Raw genomic sequence first — 23269 nt, 5'->3', positions numbered from 1 at the left:
AATAAAAGCCACACAGCTGTAATATCCACGGGGGAAGGGAGGAATGGCTTGCTCTGAGCAATGTCCATTAATTGTGGCCAGGTGACAGTTGGCTTCCCATGGCTAGGTTAAGTAGAATAAAACTAGAGGAGGCCCCAGGCCCTTATTACATGTCACCCCTGAGACCTATATCCATGGAGATGTTCATCCTCATTCAACCCCTCTGGAAGAACTTTTTATTATTTTTTTAATATTAAAAAGTATGTGGGGTGTGTTTTGTTTGTGTATATATCTGTGCACCACATACATGCAGTGTCCAAAGAAGCCAAAGAGGGCGTCAGATCCACGGAGACTGGAGTTAGAGATGGTTGTGAGCTGCCACATAGGTGACGGGAATTGAACTCAGGTCCTCTGGAAGAGCAGCCAGTGCTTGTAACTGCTGAGCCGTCTCTCCAATCTTGGAAAGACTTCTTTTCAAATGCAAATATGCCATTTTCCACGCTGCCCATTACGCCTTTCTGACATACTTTTTAACATCCAGCTCAGTCACAGTCTGCTAGAAGCAGGTAGTAACTTCCTCTTCCAGGCTTTCCTAATGGTTTGCCTCTGCCTCTGAAGAGCATTCTTTGTTAACATGATTGGTCCCTGCACGACTTGTTCGGGTTGGTAACCCAGGGTTCAGTGTTGGCCCAGCACCACACATGGTTGGATGGACAATCGCCCAGCTGAAAGAATCACCATTGCCTTCTCTTTCAATGGAGGGCAGACCACAAAAGCCTCTTTCCAGCCCTGCCCCGAGGAACCTTTCTCCTGAGTTCTCTATTTCATGTCTGTTCCCTGCACATCGCACACCCATGTTTGCATGTGGAGGCGTTCCTTGGCCGAAGGGGATGGGTGGCTCTGACATTCTAGTTACGCGAGCCTTGGGTGTTCCTTGAATGGAAGGGATGAGGGTGGGGGTTTTTAGGGCCCGGAAGTCCCAGGGCTAAACCATGACTGGATGTCAGACAGGAAGAGCAGGTTGGAGTAGGAACTGTTTATCAGTCCCCAGTCTTCCTTCCTGGCCAAAGTTACCAGAGGTCCCCCCAGAGGTCTTGGGGCTGAATGACACAGAATGGAGTACCCAAGAAGGGCTTAGTCTTGTGCGTGGAGGTAAGCTACGATTGTGACCAGGAAGAGAGGTCAGGAGGTCCTGGGGATGAATATCTCAGAGTGAGGAAGGCTTAGACCCGGAGCTCTTGTTCTGACTCATCTACTTCCAAATGGGACAACCTGCGCTAGTTATTCCACCCTTCTGCGCTTCCAAGCTTTCATCTGTAAAATGGGCGTTATCAACAAATTCAAACTGGGAGGTGGAGATGAGATCATCGGCTGGGCCTGACGCTTGGGAACCTGCAGGGGGCAGTACGGGAACCTGGGTCCTAGGAGGGCCGGGTGGGGCCGGAGGCCTCCCCCGGTGCCGGTTCCTCGGGCCCCCTTCGGTTGGTCTCCGCTCTGTGCGCGTTTCGGTGCCCAGGCCGGGCGGGATGCCAGAGTGGGCCGGGCTGCGCGCTGGCTGACTCGCGGAGGCGGGCTAGGCGCGCCGTGCAGAGCGAGCCGGGGACGCTGTGAGCCAGCGGGAGACGCCGGCTTCCACCCCTCCGGGCCGCGGCGACGGGCACCAGGGCCTGGGCAGCCTGGGTAAAGGCCTAGCTGGCTCGATCGCTCCTCCGGTCCCCGCTTGGGCGGCTGCGATGGGCCGGGGAAACAAGAGTCGGGCTACTGGGTCGCGGGAGCGGGCAAGTGGCATTGGGAGTGCTGCCGGAGCTTGGGCACTGACTGTGGGCCTGCTGGCAGCTTCACTTTACTCCCTGAAGCCAAGTAGAAGTGGGAGAGCTGCTGGTGGGGGAGCTCTGCAACTTCTTGTTGCACCCCTACTTTTGATTAGTGTCATGACAACTGTTTGGTTAGATAGTTATCCTAAACCCTGCGTGTCTTATCTTGACTCTGGACCTGGAGCTGATGCCAATCTTGAGATATGCCAGGTTTTCAGGTCCTTTCTCTAGGCCCCGTGACTCCTGCGCCCAACCTTATTAACAGCCTAGCCAGCTCCTGCTCTGGCTAGCCTTACTAAAGCAGGTTACTCAATTCAGCCTTACCAAGTCTGCCCCTTCTTTCAGCCCAGTGTCAGTGAGGAAGGCCACAACGGGATAGGAGCACAGGCATACCAAATGGCGAGGGGGCCAGAAGATACTTGGGAGAGAGTACCTTGAGCAGAATCTTCGAAGTGTCTGGGATTCTGCTAAAGCAAAGTGTATGAACTGAGTTAAGGAGGTGAGAGCAAGAATCCAGTAATCCCGGAGGATGAGGAGTGGGCTGGTGGCAAACCTAGGAAAATAGCTTGTGTGGGCCTGGGATTTATAGCTGTAAAATAGCATAAATTTATGGCGTTGGTTTCTGCAGGGAATGAGGGGTCCGAATAGGCCAAGAGCGTGAAGGCCCAGAGACCTTGAGAAAGTGGGGTCCTGTAAGACTTGGAAGGATCTGAATAAATTCTGGGATGATGGTGGGCTGACACACAGCAGTAGGCAGGGAGGCATCTGGAAGACTGTCTCCACCCCTGAAGGGAAAGAAAAAGCCAGGAAATACAGTATGAGTCCAGGGTTTGGAGGAGCTCTTGCAGTAAGTAACCGACAAGGCCAGGTTGGCCTGGGTGAAGTGTGAGCACATCCTTACATCAAGCAGGAAGTTCATTCACACATTCTTTCATTATTTATGCCAGCCTTACAAGCGACTTACATAAAAGTCAGAAGAGAGAGATAACACCATTAAAACTCAGCTCAAATGACCTGATGGCTTGGGCATAAAGACAGAAGGAAGTGAATAGTGATGATTGGGGGGAACCTGGGCTCAGAAAAGGAGCTGGAAGTGAACACAATACCCCTGTCTGAGCTTGCTAGCAGCCAAGCCAAATAAAACCTACCAGCAGTTGATCGGACTGGAAGTCTGGACAAAGGCAGCTGTGAAACCTCAGCGGGGAGGCAGGAGGTGGTGGGAGATGAAATGGAATCTTTCAGGCTGGGATTATCCCTGCTGAGGAGACCTGGAAGCCAGGCCAGCCTTTCAAACATGCTGATATCTGAGGACGGGCACAGCCTCCCTTGGGAGATGGCCCCTTCTTAGATGCTAGGGGTAAGGGTTGGAGAGGGAGTGTGTGTGTGTGTGTGTGTGTGTGTGTGTGAGAGAGAGAGAGAGGGGGGGGGGTGAGGGGCCACCTGGTGGTGATAGCCATACATTCATTGTTTTGTTTTTTTGTTTTTCAGTTTGCATTATTGGTTGGTCTTAAATTTTTCTTTCTCTCTTTTTCTTTATTTCTTCTTCTCCCTCCTCTCCTTACTTTTTGTTTTTCGAGACAGGGTTTCTCTGTGTAGACTCAGCTGCCCTGGAACTCACTCTGTAGATCAAGCTGGCCTTGATCTCACAGAGATCCTCCTGCCTCTGCCTCCCTAGTGCTGGAATTAAAGGCATGTGCCACCACCACCTGACAAGTTTTTCTTTTATACATTTATTCATTTGTTTTTTTTTAATATTTATTTATTATGTATACAATATTCTGTCTGTGTGTATGCCTGCAGGCCAGAGAAGGCACCAGACCCCATTACAGATGGTTGTGAGCCACCATGTGGTTGCTGGGAATTGAACTCAGGACCTTTGGAAGAGCAGGCAATGCTCTTAACCTCTGAGCCATCTCTCCAGCCCCCATTTATTCATTTGTTTATTGTGCGGGGTGTGTACAAAGGTCAGAGGACAACTTTCTGGAGTATTTCTCTCTACCCAGTGTTCCTGGGATTGGTAGCAGGAGCCTTTACTCAGTGAACCATCTTGCTAACCCCGTTCACACTATTCTTTTTGCAGGGGAACCAGAAAGAAGGCGGTTCTAATTGTTCCAGGCTCTGACTTTCCTAGGATGAGGTGGGGCTGCCATTTGCCCAGGACCTCTTGGGGCTCAGGTCTGAGAAGAACATCCCAGCTATCAGGTAAGCAGGAAACTCAGATTTGTTTTGACCCCTCCTTTCTGCTTTCAGAGTCCAGATGGTGCTTCCAAAAAAGGAGGGATCCAGACAGGAGGTGCGCTAGTCCTCACTGTGTGGTACTATATCTGGTGTCCTTGGGCATGTCACCTCACCTCCCAGAGCCTCTTTTGCCCATCTTAAGACAAGGGTGCTGAGGGACCCCTTCTAACTGTATCAATCTGAATTTTCACCCAAGACGTTAACTGCGTGTTGGCCCTGTACCAGACCGTGGATTAGGTTCTTGGTGTACAATTGTGAATAAAACCAGATGTGAGTCCTGTGCTCATGGAGGGGAAATGGATGATAATCAAATAATCATATGGCTAAATAGAAGATTATGTACTAACTGCTATTTAGAAATAGCACATGCTACTGTAAGAGCAAATCGGAGGGGATCTGATATCAGTGTTGGGGTGTGCATTAGTGGGGCGATGTGGATGAGATCTGCAGATGCTGCCTCTTTCTTCTCTCTGTAGATGAGCATATCTCCTTCCTGACCCACTGGAGTTGGCCCTTTAGAGGGGTGCATCCCCGTGGGCCCGCTAGGTGAGACTTGGGTGTGTTGTACCTCAGAGCACAGATGGATATAGCTATCTCAGGCAATGGGAAGGGTCGGAATGTGCTGTCGTAATCCCCTGGGAGAGAGGGTGGGCCGGTAGGGAGGAAATATCCCAGGCATCTAGAGGAAGCTGACTTAGATCGGTTATGTAGGTACACATAACACTGAGGGGTGGGATAGAGCTGGCTGAGGTCAGTCTATGTCCCCGGCAGTCAGCCATTAGGGCTGGAGGTCAGGCCCCGATCCTAGGACAGGGTAAGAGTCAGGGTCTCAGCTTAGAAAGTTCAGACTGGACTGGACTAAGCCTATGCCAGGGTTGAGCTCAGTTCTAAACTCCAGATCATTCCATGTCTTTGCTCGCAGGGCCTTTATCCGTCACCATGGAAACTCAGCAGACAGTGTTCCCCCACCAGGGAGGCATGGACAGCTGTTCAAAAGCATCTCTGCTACTGGTAAAGAAGGGTGTGGACAGGAGAGGGCCTGGAAGGAGGGGGGGGGGATGAGGAAGGCCAGAGGATCTATAATAGCCATCTACTGGTGACCCCTCCCTCCCTGTCTCCTTCCCTCCCGTCGTCTGTGCATCACTGGGCCTGTGCACATGGGCCATACACAAAGCACTTACAGAGACATCCTCTCTCTACCTTCAGCCAATCTTGGGTCCCGTAGCCAGGTTAAGACTATACAAAGAGAAAGTCAGGAAGCCAGTCAGCCCAGGCTCTGCATAATTTATTCAGAGGCTCCCTATTTTCTGTCATGGGGCTTCTAAACCTTCCGAGTAATCTGTTGGTTAAGGGAGTTCTGTGTGCCCATACTAAAATGGGTTCCTGTACCCCTGAGCTCTGTTTTGACTCCCCACCCTGACCTACAAGCACCCTGGCTTGCCCGAAGAACTAGCATCTTCAGTCGCTCGCCTTGACCCATGCCCTTTGCTTTCTCATCCAGAAGCCATCCAAAGGCATCGCCGGAACCTCATGGAGTGGTTTAGCCGGTTGCCCAGAGAGGAGCGTCAGTTTGGACCGACCTTTGCTCTAGACACGGTCCATGTTGACCCTGTGATCCGCGAGAGCACCCCAGATGAGCTGCTTCGCCCATCCGCAGAGCTGGCCACAGGGCATCAACGAACCCAGGCTGGGCAGCCCCCACTGGCCCTGTCTCAGCTCTTTGACCCAGACGCCTGTGGGCGCCGCGTGCAGACAGTGGTGCTGTATGGGACCGTAGGTACCGGCAAGAGCACATTGGTACGCAAGATGGTCCTGGACTGGTGTTATGGAAGGCTGCCTGCCTTTGAGCTGCTCATTCCCTTTTCCTGTGAGGACTTGTCATCCCTGGGCTCCACCCCAGCTTCCTTGTGCCAACTTGTGACCCAGCGTTACACACCCCTGAAGGAGTTACTGCCCCTGATGACCGCTGCCGGATCCCGCCTGCTCTTTGTGCTCCATGGCCTGGAGCGTCTCAACCTTGACTTCCGGCTGGCAGGCACAGGGCTTTGTAATGACCCAGAGCAACCCGGGGCACCAGCTGCTATCATGGTCAACTTGCTCCGCAAATACATGCTTCCTGAGGTGGGTTGCCCTTTGCCACACTCTGCCACTGCTACCCCTTAACCTGCTCCATAAGGAATTTTATGTTCTTGGCCGACATGGTTCTTGTGTAGGACGGTATCTAGGTTAGTTCACCCTTGGCCCCTCCACTTCCTAACTGTGTGAGCCTGAGCAAGTCATTTACCTTCCCAAACGTCTGTGTCCTTCTTTCCTTGTTCTGTATGGGTTAAGTGGGATACCATATATTAAGAGCTTAGCTCAGTGCCTGGGGCCATAGTAGATAATCAGTAATTAGTATTGATACTTTTTCTGGAAAGGTTCTCATTGTGTAATTCTGGCTGGCCTGGCACTCACTGTCTATACTAGGCTGACCTTTGACTCACAGAGATCCACCTGTCTCTGCCTACTGAGTGCTGGGATGAAAGACGTGCCACTGTGCACAGAACTGTGAGTTATAATGTTGATAATTATGGTCCCCTTCATTATTGGACGGTCCATCTTTAGGGGCTTGAGCTATCAGGAAGTTTCTCTCCTTACCTTTAACCCTATCCTTCTCAGGCCAGCATCCTGGTAACCACCCGGCCCTCGGCCATTGGCCGTATCCCTAGCAAGTATGTGGGCCGCTATGGTGAGATCTGTGGCTTCTCCGATACCAACCTGCAGAAGCTCTACTTCCAGCTTCGCCTTAACCAGCCCGATTGTGGATATGGTGCAGGGGGTGCAGGTGTCTCAGCCACACCGGCTCAGCAGGACAACCTGATTCAGATGCTGTCCCGAAACCTGGAGGGGCACCACCAGATTGCCGCTGCCTGCTTCCTGCCCTCCTATTGCTGGCTTGTGTGTGCAACCTTGCACTTCCTGCATGCTCCTACACCTGCTGGCCAGACCCTCACAAGCATTTATACCAGCTTCCTGCGTCTGAACTTCAGTGGGGAAACACTGGACAGCACCCACCCCTCCAATTTATCCCTGATGGCCTATGCAGCCCGAACTATGGGAAAGTTGGCCTATGAGGGGGTGTCATCCCGAAAGACCTACTTCTCTGAAGAGGATGTCCGTGGTTGCCTAGAAGCTGGCATCAAGACAGAGGAAGAATTCCAGCTGCTGCAGATCTTCCGACGAGATGCCCTGAGGTTTTTTCTAGCCCCGTGTGTGGAACCAGGACACCTGGGTGCCTTTGTATTCACTGTGCCCGCCATGCAGGAATACCTGGCTGCCCTCTACATTGTACTGGGCTTACGCAAGACGGCCCTGCAGCGAGTGGGCAAAGAAGTGGTTGAGTTTGCAGGCCGTGTTGGGGAAGATGTCAGCCTGGTACTGGGCATCGTGGCCAAGCTGCTGCCCCTGCGGATTCTGCCTCTGCTATTCAACTTGCTCAAGGTAAAGATCCCTGCCCACAAAACACACACCAACACACACACATACACATCAGCACAAACCCAACACACATCCAATACCACCCAATACACACCTACCAACACACACCAACACGCACACCAACGCACGCGCGCGCACACACACACACACACTCTCTCTCCTTACTCCCAGGATTCTAGACTGACTCATGATCTTCTGTGTGCACCTCTTGCTCTTCTCCAAGTGGGGAGGGGCTGCCTCTTGTATACATGGGAATCTTCTGGAAATTTGGTTTTTAGTGGAATTGAGGTCTAAGGAATGGGGAGAAAAAAGCTGCAGTAAGGCTTGGGGAATAAGAGGGAAATTGAGGTTACAGGGACTTTTGAAACAATCCCACATGGATTCCTTACAAGGGTTTCTTTCTTCCTTCATTTCTTTCTTTCTTTCTTTCTTTCTTTCTTTCTTTCTTTCTTTTTTCTTTCTTTCTTCCTGTGGCTGGGAGGTCATGGCAGTCCAGTTTGCAGGCCCAGAAATGTCTTATTTTTCTTTTCTTTCAGTGGTGCTAGAGATTGAACCCAGGGCCTTGCAAGTGCTAGGCAGCATTTCTACCACCCAGCCACATCCTCAGTAACCCCAGGCCCAGAAACTCAATTGTGTCCGCTCCTTCAGAGGCGATTAGGCCCCAGGAGCAATGACTCATCCTAACTCAATCACGGAGACAGGTTTAGAGAGCAGATGCCATTTATTCATCTGTACCGGGAGGATGAATGACATCGGTAATTGGTTTAGGACAGTCCATCCTGGCTGCCGGTCCACTCCAGAAACCAGCCAATAGGCCTGAGAGTGATGCCATGAGCCGGCGGATACGGGATGTTCCTGAGGGGGATGGTGGGAGCCGGTCTTGCTGACGTCTGCCAGATGCTTCACTGCTTCTTCCTTTGTTTGCAAATCAGCCCTAGAGGTCTAGAGAGGAGGCACTGCCCCAATCTCTGTCTATCTTGAAGACACTGGGCTGGAGAGATGGCTCAATGGTGAAAATGCTCGTAGTGCGAGCATGAGGATTCAGTTTGGATCTCCAGAACCCATGCAAGTGCTGAATGGTTGTGGTGGACCACACAGAATTCCACCTCTGAAGGCTGAGATACAGGGATCCCTAGAGCAAGCTGGACAGTGAGCTCTCAGTCTGATTGAGAGACCCTGCCCCTAAAAACAAGGTGAAAGGGTGATTGAGGATGATTCCTGGGGTTAGTCTTGGGCTTCTACATACACACCATGCAGTCTCACGTTCCTCTACACACACACACGCACACACACACACAGAGTCTCACACTCCTACACACACACACACACACACACACGTCTCACACCCCTCCTCTTCTGAGCTGGGAGTTGGGCCCAGGGATCTACACACCCCTGGCAATTCTCTATCACTGAACTGCATTCTCAGTCCTCTTCATGATGGCCCTATTGATTCATCTTCACACAATGATATTCTCTGGTCTTGTTCCCGGATCAATATTGAGTACTGTCACTTCTGTGGCAAGAACCTCACATTTGGAAAATGAACAATAAGCTGGGTGGTGGCACCACACACCTTTAATCCCAGCACTTGGGAGGCAGAGGTAGGCAGATCTCTGAGTTTGAGACCAGCGTGGTCTATAGAGTGAGTTCCTGGACAGCCAAGAAACCCTGTCTTGAAAAAACCCTGCAAAACAAAAAATAAAAAGAAAGAAAGAAAAGAAGGAAGGAAGGAAGGAAGGAAGGAAGGAAGGAAGGAAGGAAGGAAGGAAGGAAGGAAGGAAAATGATGAACAATAGTGGAGACTACCAGACAGCCTCATGTTTCTTTGCCAGCATGGGAGGTGATATAGCAACCCTCCCCACATGTCATTCATTTCTCTCCCAAATATTTCAGTACTTGCTGTGCACTGGGCAATGTGTTAGGTTTGTTGGAGAAATCAATTAATGACTTTGCAGGTTCCTGCCTTTTCTGATTTCTATAGACCAAACACAAAAGTCAACATGCCTACATAATGAAAAATGATAGATGCCTGTAAGAAAAGTTCTGATGGTCTAAGAGAGATAAACGGACCTTGTTTGAGCAGTCAGGAAAGCCTTCTGGAAGAGCATTTAAACCGATTTCTGTAGGGTTAGTCGAGAGGACAATTGGGGTGGGAGGACTCTAGCAAGAAGTATCATGGAGGCGCTAAAAAAGGGGGAGCCTCCGCACTGTGGGGGAGCCTCCGCACCGTGGGGGAGCCTCCGCACCGTGGGGGAGCCTCTGCACTGTGGGGGAGCCGCTGCACTGTGGGGGAGCCTCCACACTGTGGGGGAGCCTCCACACTGTGGGGAAGGGAGCAGAGGGAGCAGGGGTGGAGGCTCAGGATGACAGCACTGAGGTTGGCAGGGGCGATCACACAGGACCATGAAGCAGCAGGAGCCACATCAATCATGGTTGCTGGGATGATCCGGATGATGACAGTGTTGATATATTCATAACACCCAGCCTACTCTCCAACAGCGTGGCTTAACATTCAGCCCCTTGCATCTGCTGTCTGTGTATGCATTCTGCAGCAGATTGCAAGTGTTTGAATGAGATATAGTGGCGTGTGTTTGTGAGCCTAGAACTTGGGAGGTAGAGGCAGGAGAATCAATAATTCAAAGTCATCTTCAGCTATATAGAGATTCCAGGTCTAGCCTGGGACACAAGAGCCTATCTCAAGAAGAAGACAAGAAGAAGATGGGGAGAAGGAGGAAGAACAGGAGCAGGAGCAAGAAAATATTTGACTATCAGGGCCTAGTGGCACCTGCCTCTACTCCTAGTACCCTGGACCTGGAGGTCAGGGCTAGCGAGGACTCCAACAGTAAGAGCTGTCTTTGCTTTTTTTTTTTTTTTTAAATCAAGACTGTATTTCTCTGTGCAACCTTGGCACTGGAACTTGCTTTGTAGACCAGGCTGGCCTTGAATTCAGAGGCCCACCTGCCTTTGTCTTCTGAGTGCTGGGAGTAAAAGTGTGTGCCACCACCACCACCGGGCAAGAGCATGTCTTTCTTTTTTTTTTTTTTTTTTTTTTTGGTTTTTTGAGACAGGGTTTCTCTGTGGTTTTGGAGCCTGTCCTGGAACTAGCTCTTGTAGACCAGGCTGGTCTCGAACTCACGGAGATCCGCCTGCCTCTGTCTCCCAAGTGCTGGGATTAAAGGCATGCGCCACCACTGCCCGGCCCAAGAGCATGTCTTAAAAAAAAAAAAAAGGTAGAAGAAAAAAACATTTGAAAAAAGATTGTAGAGCGTTGGTGAGATGGCTCAGCCCTGGAGAGGACCTGAGTTCAGTTCCCAGAATCCATATAACTCCAGGTCTGGGGAGGCCAAACCTCCTCTGGTCTCTTCAGGCATCTGCATTCATGTGCACGTACCCATGTGCATATATATAATTAAAAATAAGATGAATCTTTTTAAAAAATGCAAGGGATGGGTCGAGGCAGATGACTCCCTGGTTAAGAGTACTTGTTCTTGCAGAGGACCTGGGATCCATTTCCAGCACCCACATGGTAGCTCACAACCATCCATAACTCCAGTTCCAGAGGATCCAGTGTCCTCTTCTGACCTCCACAGGCACCGGACATACACGTGGTGCAAAACAGACCTGCAGGGGGCTGGAGAGATGGCTCAGAGGGTAAGAGCATTGCCTGCTCTTCCAAAGGTCCTGAGTTCAATTCCCAGCAACTACATGGTGGGTCACAACCATCTGTAATGGGGTCTGGTGCCCTCTTCTGGCATGCAGGCATACACACAGACAGAATATTGTATACATAGTAAATAAATAAATAAATATTTAAAAAAAAAACAGACTTGCAGGCAAAACACTCATGCACATAAAATAAAAAAATAAAACAATTTTGAAATGCAGCTGGGGACTGTGGCTCCATAGTGAGCATGTGCTTAGCATGTGTGAAGCCCTGGGCTCAATCCTCTGCCCGCACAAGAAGTACCTGTATTAAACATATATAGGTCTTTTTCAACACAATATAGTGCTGTTTATTTAGCATAAATAATTACCACATAATCATTCTATATTTAGCATTTACAATGTGTTAAGTGTTATAAATAATCCAGAGATTATTTGATACAGTTAGGTGTGCATGGAGTATATATAAATACTAGTTTTACATGAGGGGCTTGAGTATCCAGGCACATCTGATATCCACCAGCTATCCAGAACTGACCCCCTGTGGAGCTGTTACAACTGCAAGTATTCCTTCTTCCCCCACCACCTCCTGGACTGGGAAATGAATGGGTGCTTGCGGAAAAGGAGGAGGTCCCTAACGTCTGGAGTGCATGAAACACGTGTTTGAGAGATGACCCTAGAAAAGTCCATTTGGGGCCACATTATGAAAAGTTTGCTATTCCAGACTAAATGTTTGGAGTTTGCCTCCCGACCAGTAGGGAGCCATAGAGGGTGTCAGAGAAGGAGGAGTAGTGTGATCTGGCCAATGGCGTTGTGAGTTCGAGGGACGATCCCAAGGTTAGAACAGCTGGAGGGAGCTGATTGGATGTGTGGAATCCGTGGTTAACCCACACTCCCTCCCATGCTTCTTTTCCAGGTGTTTCCACGAGTGTTTGGGCGCATGGTGAGTAAGAGTCGGGAGGCGGTGGCGCAGGCCATGGTGCTAGAGATGTTCCGGGAGGAGGATTACTACAACGACGATGTGCTGGACCAGATGGGTGCCAGCATCCTGGGTGTGGAGGGCCCCCGGCGTCACCCAGATGAGCCCCCTGAGGATGAAGTCTTTGAGCTCTTTCCCATGTTCATGGGGGGACTTCTCTCGGCCCACAATCGGGCAGTGCTGGCTCAGCTTGGCTGCCCCATCAAGAACCTGGATGCCCTGGAGAATGCCCAGGCCATCAAGAAGAAACTGGGGAAGATGGGTCGGCAGGTGCTGCCCCCCTCGGAGCTTCTGGACCATCTCTTCTTTCACTATGAGTTCCAGAACCAGCGCTTCTCAGCTGAGGTGCTCGGCTCCCTGCGCCAGCTCAATTTAGCAGGCGTGCGCATGACGCCGCTCAAGTGCACAGTGGTGGCCGCAGTACTAGGAAGTGGAAAGCATCCGCTGGATGAGGTGAACTTGGCTTCCTGCCAGCTGGATTCTGCCGGCCTACAGACTCTCATGCCTGTCTTCCTGCGGGCCAGGAAACTGGGGTGAGGACTAATCCTTACGTGTATGAAGGGAAGAGGGGGTTGGATAAGTAGCGGGGCAGAGAAGGCGCTAGGGAGCCCAAAGGAATGAAGAAAGGCCAGGGGACGTGTATGAGTTTGCTTTCTGTTGCTATCACAACACCTGAGGTTAGGCCTAATCCCAGCATTCAAAAGACTGAGGCAGGAGGAGTACTGTGAGTTTGAGTTTAGCTTGAGCTACAGTGGCTGGAGAGATAGCTCACTGACTGCTCTTCCAGAGGTCCTGAGTTCAATTCCCAGCAACCACATGGTGGCTCACAACCATCTGTAGTGGTATCTGATGCTCTCTTCTGGAGAAGAGGTATACATGCAGATAGAACACTCAGGCATACATAAAATAAGTACATAAGTCTTAACAAAAGACTTTGTCTCAAGGAGGAGAGAGAAGTTTATAGTTTTGGAGGCTGAAAGGTTCATCTTCTCATGAAGACCCCCGAGGCTGTGTTTCAACATGGCAGAAGAACAGAGAAGGAAACAGCTATGTGTGGAGAAGGCCAGTCACACGAAGGAGGCTTGCTGGACAACCACCCACCCTGGGTGGGAACCAGTGCCCTCCAAGTTCAGCCAGTCTGCTCCACGAGCAGATCCCCTACTTGATCCTCAAACCAGGCTCTGTCTCTCAAGGCCCTATCTTCCTGCAGTACAACCATAAACCTCCACTCATGGCCCTCGACAGAGCGGACCACAGCAGAGTGGGGTGGAGAAGGTGTGGGCAGAGTGACAGGAGCAGCGTGAGGGAAGAAAAGTGTTGATGGCAGGAAGCAGGCTGGTGAGGGAGAGGCACGGTCCATAGGAAGACTCTGTGCTGAACTGCTTTTCCGGTCTCTTGCCTCCCCTCTGGCCACCTTCCCTTCCAGGTTGCAGCTCAATGGCCTGGGCCCCGAGGCCTGCAGGGACCTCCGAGACCTGCTGCTTCACAGCCAATGCCAGATCAGCACTCTGCGGTGAGTGTCCTAGCGGGGGCCTGGTGGGAGGCCTCGGACATGGTGAGCACCCTGCCTCACAACATGGCGGGCACAGGCCTGCCCTGGCTCTAGAAAAGAGGTTGTCTGGGCCCTGGTTAGCTTCCTGCCCAGGTCCATTACAAACAACAGAAAGGAGCAAGGTGGTAACACATGCCTTTAACTCCAGCTCTCGGGAGGCAGAGTTCAAAGCCAGCCTTTTCTACAGAAGAAGTTCCTGCAGGGTCTACAGGACAGTCAGGACTACACAGAGGAACTCTGTCCCTCAAAAAGAAACAAAGAAAGAGTAAATATAAAGAAAGGAGCAAGGAAGACACCAGGAGTGGGTGCTGAGAAAGCCTTTCTCCTGGCTAATATTAGCCTTGGGACAGGAAAGCTGCAGTAATTCCTGGGCCAGTTGCCTGGCAACAGAGTCACTGTTCCCTGCAGACTCACCGTCAAGCTGGATACTCTCTAGTTGCTTCCAAGTTGTTGGCTGATTTCCTAGGAGCCCAGATGTCTGGGGGTCCTGGTTCCTGATTAGAATCAGGAGAGGTGGGTGAGGAAGAAGAAAGGCTGGCTGAAGGGGACCCCTGGTGAGCTGGCTCAGAAGGTAGAAGTGGCTGCTGCCAAGCATGACAAACTGAGTTTAATTCCCAGGACCCACAAGCTGCTTGGAAGGAAAGAATCAGTTCTTGCAAGCTGCCCTCTGGCCTCCATAGCCTCCTCCCTCACCTCACCCTCACAGGCACACATGCACAAAATAAGTAAATGTGGTTTTTAATGTGGGGGCATTAGACAGCATGGAAGACCAAAGGCTGGGGAGGCAGTAAAGGAAGGTGTAAGAAGAGGGGAGGGAGTCAGGAAGCAAGAGAAATAGAAAGGAGGGGGAAGAGAAGCCTGCTTCCCCTCACTCCCCCTCCTGGGTAGGGGCCATTCCTCATTTCACCGCCCCTTCTTCTGGGCCCCAGCTCTGCGTCTCCAACCCACACGTGCCCCCCTTTGGCCAAAGTCCTAACACCCACTTTGGTATCTACAATGCTTTACCCCCACCCTTGCCTTGCTTGTGGCCGTAGGCTGTCCAACAACCCACTGACAGCAGCAGGGGTTGCCTTACTGATGGAGGGGCTAGCGGGAAACACCTCGCTGACACACCTGTCCCTTCTACACACGGACCTCGGAGATGAGGGGCTGGAGCTGCTGGCTGCCCAACTGGACCGCAACAGGCAACTGCAGGAACTGAACGTGGCCTACAATGGTGCTGGGGACGCAGCAGCTCTGGCCTTGGCGAAGGCCGCTAGGGAGCACCCATCTCTGGAGCTGCTGCAGTAAGTCCTGGCTGGTCTCCTGCCCCAGACCCCCAACCCCGCTTTCCCCTCTCCTCACCATGTTCTTCCTACCCTTTCTCATCCTGGTTTACCCAGTGCCAAGCCAGTCCTCTGTGATTGTCCCTTAACCTGATTCCCTACCACCGTTTCTCCCAGGGAAACTGTCCCTGGTCACACTTAATGTTTCCATCGGCTTCTTCTTCTTCTTCTTCTTCTTCTTCTTCTTCTTCTTCTTCTTCTTCTTCTTCTTCTTCTTCTTTTTTTTTTTTTTTTTTTTTTTTTTTTTGAGACAGGGTTTCTCTGTAGCTTTGGAGCCTGTCCTGGAACTCCCTTTGTAGACCAGGCTGGCTTCTTCTTCTTCTTCTTCTTCTTCTTCTTCTTCTTCTTCTTCTTCTTCTTCTTCTTCTTCTTCTTCTTCTTCTTCTTTTTTGGTTTTTCGAGACAGGGTTTCTCTGTGGCTTTGGAGCCTGTCCTGGAACTAGCTCTATAGACCAGGCTGGTCTCAAACTCACAGAGATCCGCCTGCCTCTGCCTCCCGAGTGCTGGGATTAAAGGCGTGCGCCACCATCGCCCGGCTTCCATCGGCTTCTACCTCTGTCTCTGGCTTACTGAAGATTCTTTTTGTGATACTAGGGAGTGAACCTAGGAATTTGTGCACGCTAAGCACTCTACCACCTAAGCTATGTCCCCAGTTCTTGTTACAGACGCATGGCCCCTCCCACTTGCCAGCCTGAAGGGAATTATAAGGCTTCCTGGTTCACGGTCTATCCACCTTGGGCCTTCTCAAAACCCTGATGAATGACATCCTTCCAACTCTTTCCCACCAGCCTCTACTTCAATGAGCTGAGTTCAGAGGGTCGCCAGGTCCTGCGGGACTTGGGGGGCTCAGACGAAGGTGGTGCCCGGGTTGTGGCCTCGCTGACAGAAGGAGCGGCGGTGTCTGAGTACTGGTCAGTGATCCTTAGTGAAGTTCAGCGCAACCTCAACAGCTGGGACCCAGCCCGAGTCCAGAGCCATCTCAAGCTATTGCTTCGGGATTTGGAATACAGTCGGGGTGCCACCCTTAATCCTTGGCGCAAGGCTCAGCTGCTTCGAGTGGAAGGCGAGGTCAAGACTCTTCTGGAGCAGCTGGGAGACTCTGGATGCTGAAACAGTGACAGCTGTGACCTAGCTTTGGAACCACTGGACCCCAAACCCTTCCCTCTGTGGCTTCCTGGCATGCACAACTCCTTCCAGAAAGATCTGCAGTTAAAGCAATAGATACAACTGTGCTGCCCCAACCCACAGATCCAGCCAGGACCCCAAGCTAGACTTCCCATGGTCAAAGATCAAATGTGGCGAACTGATGCTTGGTCTTGGATATCGAGCATGTCACTTTTTTTTTTTGAGACAGAGTTTCTCTGTGTAAAGTCCTGGCTATCCAGAACTGCTTGGTAGACCAGGCTGGCCTCAAAGTCACTTAGATCCTCCTGCCTCTGCTTCCCAAGCACTGGGATTAAAGGTGTGTGCCACCACCACCCAGCGTCACTTCTTTTTTCTAGAAGGACTAAGAAGAATATGACACATGAATGGCCAAATTGCCCTGCGTCCCCACCATCGATCTTGTCTCTCCTTCCTCTGATTGTGTTACCAAGGGGCACACCTCTCATGTCTGCTATGCTGGGGGATCTGTCACCCAGCAGCTGTACTAGATGACTTCCCATTCCTGCCTTATGCTCACTTCTGGACACAAAATGCCCTCACACTGGTGCTTTTTCCAGCCTCGTGTCCCCTGAACAACCTAGGTATCGACGACTCCAAGTCCACTAGGGATAAGTGTGCTCACCTTGCTGCTATTAAAAAACTGTGTGTCTTCCACTCCCTGTGATCCCCTGTTCCTTGCCAAGAAAAGGTTAGTCTGGTTTACCTTCTATTAAGTTCCTGGCCTCTAGACTCAGAGGCAGTAGTATTGATGGAGTTTTAGTACTGATGCCTGGGCTCTGGCAGCCCTAACAAGCTGAGCTCTGCCACTAATCTTTGATAAACTATTTAAAAAGAGAATAGTGAAAAAATAGAGAAAGGCAGGAGAGAAGGTTCAGCAGGTTGAGAACTCCTGCTGCTCCTCCAGAGGGCAGGAGTTGCATTCCCAGCCCCCACATGGTGGGGGAGCTCACAACCTCTTGTAGCTCCAGCTGCAGAGAATCCAACACCCTCTCCTGGCCTCTGGGTGACCCTCTCACTTTCTCTCTCCCTCTCACACCACACACACACACACACACACACACACACACACACACACACAAATATTTTTTTTTTTTGAGACAGGGTTTCTTTGTGTATCCCTGGCTGTCTTGGAATTCAACTCCATAGACCAGACTGTTCTCAATTAGAGATTTATCTGTCTCTGTCTCCCGAGTGCTGGGATTAAAGGCATGAGCCACTACCTCCTGGCTATAAATACATATATTTAATTTAGAAAAGTGGCCAGGTAGTGGTGGTGCACACCTTTAATTCCAGCACCCCAGGAGGCAGAGGCAGGTGGATATCTGTGAGTTCAAGGCCAGTCAGGTCCTCAGAGCTAGTTCCAGCACAGCCACGGCTATTACACAGAGAAACCCTGTCTCAAAAGAACGAAACAAACAAACAATCTTAGAAAAGTGGAGAAAGGAAATTTCTCTCAGGTGGCCACGTCAGGAAGAGGAACAAATAAAGAGGTCCAAGGGACACCTCCTCCACCCCTCAACTCACCTTTCAGGATCCTGACCTGGAATTTAGGTTCAAATACAGTGAGAGCAAGAGGTTTGTGTACAAAACAGTTGTGTCAGGCTGTGATCTTCAACCACAATAAACAACTCTAGTCCAGTTTGTCCTGAGCGGTGGTTTGACAAATTGTCAGAACTGTGTGATACCTCTTCTTGGGAGATAAGTTTTGGCTGGCAAATGGGAGGGCTTTGTCTTTTTTCTTTCCCCAGCTTCAGAATCCTGGAGAAATAGCCGGGTGATGGTGGCGCACGCCTTTAATCCTAGCACTCGGGAGGCAGAGGCAGGTGGATCTCTGTGAGTTCGAGACCAGCCTGGTCTACAGAGCTAGTTCCGGGACAGGCTCCAAAGCCACAGAGAAACCCTGTCTCGAAAAACCAAAAAAAAAAAAAAAAAAAAAAAAAGAATCCTGGAGAAATTCCAGTTCTTTGGGATCCACTATTTGAATAGTCTGATAGCCAAAGGGAGAGGCACCAATATCTTTAGATAATTTTGTTGCTGGAGGGGCTGCGTATAAGACCCGGGGCTAAGGTTGTCCGTGCTGGGCCTTAGCATTCCTAACTCCTTTTTGTTTTTACTGCCCCCAGCTTGGAATTTCAATGACCAGTGAGCTACTTTTTTTCTGGGCATAAGAACAGCTGGGTCAGTTAGAGGCTCGGTCGAGAAAGGTAGGACCCAGGACTGAGGGCAGAAGAAACGTAGACACACACTTTCCAGAGAATAAGGCCCTTTGCTGTTAACCATTACCCCATTGCTTCCTTGCAGCGTCTTCAAGGAGGCGTGACTCAGGAGGGGGCAGGTGGGAGGGTCAGCTGGTTATAATGAACCTTGTCCCTACTCTTAAGTCCTGGGTCACTGATCGGACTATGGAGGCAACTGCAGGTAGGAGGGGAGATATCCTTGAAAGGGGACTCTGGGGCAGCGGCAGAGGGGACAGATTTGGAATCTTTGGGTCTAGGACACACTTGGTATTGGGGTTTGTAGCTCTGAGGCAAACAGACAGAACGAATGAGGAGTGAAGTGAGCGTGTGTGCCTATTTTCCTGGTCCACACCCTGTGCTGATAGGCTTAGATTTATGTGCCAAAGAACTGGGAAGGGAAATAAAGGAGAATCAACAGCCCTGTGTGTGAAGATAGTGGAGCAGAATAAGAGGGTTTGGGGGTTCTCCTAAGCCCTTTCAGGTTTTTGTCATGGAAGTCCCATCTTGGGGAGGAATGTCTCAACTCTTACCCCTCTTTGTCCAGCAGATCTTCGAGACACGGCCATGTTAACTCTGTAAGTAGGTGAGGGTTGAAGAAGAATTGGAGGGGGAGGGTCTCAGTTGTCCATCAGCACCTCCAGAAGGACCTGGGACCCCAGTCCAGCTACACACTTCTCTTACGTGCCTCTCCTGCCTCCTTACAGGAAGTTTAAATTTAATCCAAGGCTGGGCATTGACAATCCTGTCCTCTCCCTGGCTGAAGACCAGGCTCAGTCTGGTAACCTCCTCACCCCTGGCAACGATTACCTTTCCCTAGAGACATTACAGTGCCACACAGCCTCCTGTCTCCTTGGTAACCGCTAGCTGACTCCCTCTGATATCAGCAACTGAGCAGAGGCAGAGGGGGCAGCTCCCCCTTGGCTTTAGTCACCTGGCCCACGCAGCACCCATTCAGCTATAAAGCCCAGCCTCCCCCTGGCTGGAAGCCACCCAGTCCTGACAGGAGGCAGAGGCTACCCTTCATTTGATGGTCCTGTCCTTGAACTGTGCCCCCCTCCTTTCTTTCTGGCTACCTACTTACCTCCTCCTCCAGATTCCTGGAACCTGCAACGGCCTCGCTTCTGTCTGCTGAGCAGAGAGGAGCAGAAGAACTTTGGGTTCCATCTGCAGTACCAACTGGGCAAGGCTGACCATGTGGTGTACAGGGTGGATCCAGGCTCCTCTGCCCAGCGCCACGGTCTCCGGGAAGGAGACCGGATCTTAGCGGTGAACAATAACATTGTGGACCATGAGGACTACGCCATGGTGAGGCTGGCCAGGGACTCCATGTGGAAGGAAGGAACATTCCATAGCACTTCTGAGAGGAAGCGGATTCTGACTTTTGCCTGGGCACTCTAATGCATGGGCCAAGCCTCACTCTCCCTAGACCCATTGACTTGGAGGTGCCCAGCTAGAAAGATTTGATAAAGGCACCTACAGAGCTGGTTTCTACAGTGAAAATACAAGTTCTAATGGGTCCTGGGACTTTACCGGGGGCGAACCTCTCTCACTCCCTTGTCCTTTCATAGGTAGTGCGCCACATCCGGGCCAGCGGTCCCCGGGTATTGCTGACAGTCTTGGCACAGCACGTGCATGACGTGGTGCGCGCTCAGCAGGGGGGCGATGCCTTCCTTTGTCCTACCCTAGGATCGGCAGTCAGGCCCCGGTTGTGCCATGTAGTAAAAGATGAAGGTGGTTTTGGCTTCAGCATCACCCATGGTGAGCTTAGGGCCCGAGATGGGACAGTCAGGGATGGGAAACCCAGCCTCTGCATGCAGCAGGCTGGAAGTTCCTTTGTCCACTTTTAGGATGTCGGGGTTCTTTCTGGCTGGTTCTCAGTTCCGGAGGAGCCGCTGAGAGGGCAGGGGTGCCCCCTGGGGCCCGGCTGCTAGAAGTGAATGGGGTCAGTGTGGAGAAGTTCACTTCCAGCCAGCTCAGTAGGAAGGTAGGGCTTCCTGCGGGGGGCTTTCTACCTGAACCCCGCCTCCTGACCTGAGGGTCGGTCTATGTCGCCCGCCCCTCTTTTATTCTCTATAGTTTGTGAGAGGCCCGTCCTCCTCCTTGGGTCTGGGAGGGGGTGCTGAGGGGATCTGCCTCTCCATTCCCACGCTGATGGCCAGCGCTTAAACTCTTGCTGGGTCCCCACAGCTTTGGCAGAGTGGCGATCAGGTGACTCTGCTTGTGGCAGCGCCGGAGGTAGAGGAGCGGTGTCGTCAACTGGGAATGCCTCTCGCTGCGCCCCTGGCAGAGGGCTGGGCACTGCCCACCAAGCCCCGGTGTCTAAACATAGAGAAAGGGCCTCAAGGCTTTGGCTTCCTGCTCCGGGAGGAGAAGGGCCTGGACGGTTGCCTCGGTGAGTGGCAGCCCTAAGGGTGGGTAGGAACTGGGCCTTAGGATGGTCATACATACCCAGTTGCACACTTCTCAGTGATCATGAGAGGTGCCCCAGTCTGAGCCACAGCCCTGGGGCATTCTCTCGTGTACTCCAGGGTTAGTCCCTGGGAGAGCATGGGGGCGCGTCAGGGAGGAGCAGCGATATGTCCATGTCACATATGTCTAGCGTGTGTCTGTGTCCTAGGGCAGTTCTTATGGGAGGTGGACCCAGGACTGCCAGCTGACAAGGCTGGCATGAAGGCTGGGGACCGCCTGGTGGCTGTGGCTGGGGAGAGCGTGGATGGGCTGTGCCATGAGGAGACAGTGTCCAGGATCCGAGCCCAGGGCTCTCGCGTCTCCCTCATTGTCGTCGATCCTGAGGCTGACCGCTTCTTCAACATGGTGCGCAAGTGACAAGGTTAGGGGCAGGTGGGAATGGAGCAAGGCTCAAGTGCCACAGGTTTGCTCTGTCTGCCCCCCACCCCAGGTACGACTGTCTCCCCTCCTCTTCTTGGAGAACACAGAGAATGCTGCCTCCTCTCTGGCAGAAACCAAGGACTTTGCAGCTGAAGATACAGCTGAGCCTTCTAGCCCTGTCGGCTCCCGCCAATGCTTCTTGTACCCTGGGCCTGGAGGTGGTTATGGATTCAAGCTCTGCTGTGTGGCCAGTAGGCCTTGTCTCTTCATTTCCCAGGTGACTGATGCCCCATGTGCCTTGGAATCTTTCCATCATCTATCACCTACCTTCCTCTGCCTGCCTGCATGCCCCGCCTTAGAACACATGACAAATGCTTCCGTGCCCCCCCCCCCACGCTGCCAGGTGACCCCAGGAGGCTCAGCTGCCCGCGCGGGGCTGCAAATGGGAGATGCAGTTTTGGAGGTGAATGGATATCCTGTGGGTGCAGACAACGACCCGAATAGGCTTCAGCGACTGACTGAGGCAGAACCACCCCTCTGCTTGAAGCTGGCAGCTAGGGATCCGCAGGACTTGGAAGCCTGGATCTCCTCGGAGTCTGGAAAGGTGAAATCAAAGAGACAGACAGAACTATAAGAAGGGCAGAGAGGAGGGTTGCTGGGTAGAGCTGAGAGGGGTGTGCAAGAGGGAACTGTAGGTCATAGGAGGTGGGACAGAAGGATCCTGAAGCAAGTCCCATTTCTGAGCGGTCCGAGTATGTTGGGGCAGGAAAATGAGCTCTTCTGGTCCCAGACTGACTCTGTTCTTCCTTTCTGTGTAGGACTGGATGCTGCCCTCAGAGCTGCTATAGGATACCCCTGCTTGGCACAGATTTGCCTAGTGGCTTTCCTACCCTTGCTCTGCACCCTGAGGTGGCAGAAGCCAGGAATGGTCTCTCCAAGCAGGAAGCAGGAGCTGGAGGATTCAGATACCACTGATCTCAGGACTTCCAGGGTCTTCTTCCATTCTCGTGAGCCTACCTCCAGCAGAGGGGCGTAGGCAGAGACCTCAGGCAGGCTCATGAGGGAGCCCAAGTCTCCACAGGATGTTATGGAGAAGTTTTGAGGACCTGTGCTGCAAATATGAATTTCTGCTCAAGAAAGTGATGCTGTGGAGCCTTTTAGCATCAAAGCCACCGAGAACTCAGGCTAGCTATGATTCTAGGGTTATACGGCACGAGGATATGGAGATCAGCCATATTTTCCTTCTGTGGACACCTTAGAAACTTGGAGCTGGTTCCTGGCCACTGTAATGTCCTGTTACTGTCTTTCCCAGTGGGCTGGTGAGATGACTCAGTTGGTAAAGGGGCTTGCTGCTAAGCCTGACAACCTGAGTTCGATCCCCAGAACCCATGGTAGAAGGAGAGAACCATTTCCAGGAAGTTGTCCTCTAGCCTCCATATGAGCACCTTAGTATGCCACTGTCCAAATAAATGAGTAAATATATATATGCACACATATGCAGTCTTTCCATATAAATCTGGCTTTGTGTTTTTGTTGGTGAGGATAAACCAAGGTAGTTTAAAGGAACCAAAAGTGTTCCAGGCCTAAGGGAATGGGATCTAGTTTGAGACAGGGTTTCTCTGTGAAACAGTCCTGGCTGTCTCTCTCTGCAGACCAGGCTGGCCTCAAACTCACAGAGACCCACCTGCTTCTTTCTCCCAAGTTGGGATTAAGGGTGTGCACCACCACACAGCCTTTTTTTTTTTTTTTGAAAAAAAAATAAATGAAAGATTTATTTATGTATTTTATGTATATGGATACTTTGTCTGCACGTACATCTACACACCAGAAGAGGGCATAAGACAGTTGTGAGCTGCCATGTGGGTGCTGGGAATTGAACTCAGGACCTTCAGAAGAACAGTGAGTATTCTTAACTATTGAGCCATCTCTTCAGCCTCCTAGAGGATTGTTCATTTTTTATCACTCAGTGTTTAGGGCAGTGGGGCAATGGGTTAACCCAGAACACAGGTGTC

At 51.4% G+C, this 23269-nt stretch overlaps 2 protein-coding genes across 5 annotated transcripts; both read left to right on the top strand.

Moving 5' to 3' along the window:
* The first annotated feature begins 1071 nt into the window (after positions 1 to 1071).
* On the top strand, positions 1072 to 17899 carry Nlrx1 (NLR family member X1). 4 transcript variants are annotated; one of them, XM_057768262.1, is made up of 11 exons: positions 1410 to 1659; positions 2139 to 2292; positions 3874 to 3995; positions 4508 to 4577; positions 4954 to 5042; positions 5533 to 6152; positions 6690 to 7511; positions 12088 to 12683; positions 13577 to 13663; positions 14737 to 14988; positions 15816 to 17899. In XM_057768262.1, exons 3-11 carry the CDS (start codon positions 3926 to 3928, stop codon positions 16135 to 16137), a joined length of 2928 nt encoding a protein of 975 aa, XP_057624245.1. In that variant the 5' UTR covers positions 1410 to 1659; positions 2139 to 2292; positions 3874 to 3925; the 3' UTR covers positions 16138 to 17899. The 4 variants fall into 4 exon arrangements, with proteins under 4 accessions (XP_057624248.1, XP_057624245.1, XP_057624247.1 ...); XM_057768265.1 differs by lacking the exons at positions 1410 to 1659; positions 2139 to 2292 and adding an exon at positions 1072 to 1131; XM_057768264.1 differs by lacking the exon at positions 2139 to 2292.
* A 427-nt stretch (positions 17900 to 18326) lies between these two features.
* Nherf4 (NHERF family PDZ scaffold protein 4) lies at positions 18327 to 22844 on the top strand. Its single transcript, XM_057768353.1, has 11 exons — positions 18327 to 18333; positions 18493 to 18526; positions 19025 to 19206; positions 19522 to 19733; positions 19997 to 20186; positions 20276 to 20412; positions 20616 to 20820; positions 21046 to 21242; positions 21328 to 21534; positions 21661 to 21861; positions 22076 to 22844. The coding sequence occupies exons 1-11, from the start codon at positions 18327 to 18329 to the stop codon at positions 22103 to 22105; spliced, it is 1602 nt and encodes a 533-aa protein (XP_057624336.1). The 3' UTR covers positions 22106 to 22844.
* The last annotated feature ends 425 nt before the right edge of the window (positions 22845 to 23269 follow it).

The sequence above is a fragment of the Chionomys nivalis genome, chromosome 4, assembly GCF_950005125.1.
Source record: "Chionomys nivalis chromosome 4, mChiNiv1.1, whole genome shotgun sequence".
Taxonomy (NCBI): Eukaryota; Metazoa; Chordata; class Mammalia; order Rodentia; family Cricetidae; genus Chionomys; species Chionomys nivalis.
This window is presented reverse-complemented; position numbering and strand designations above follow the sequence as displayed.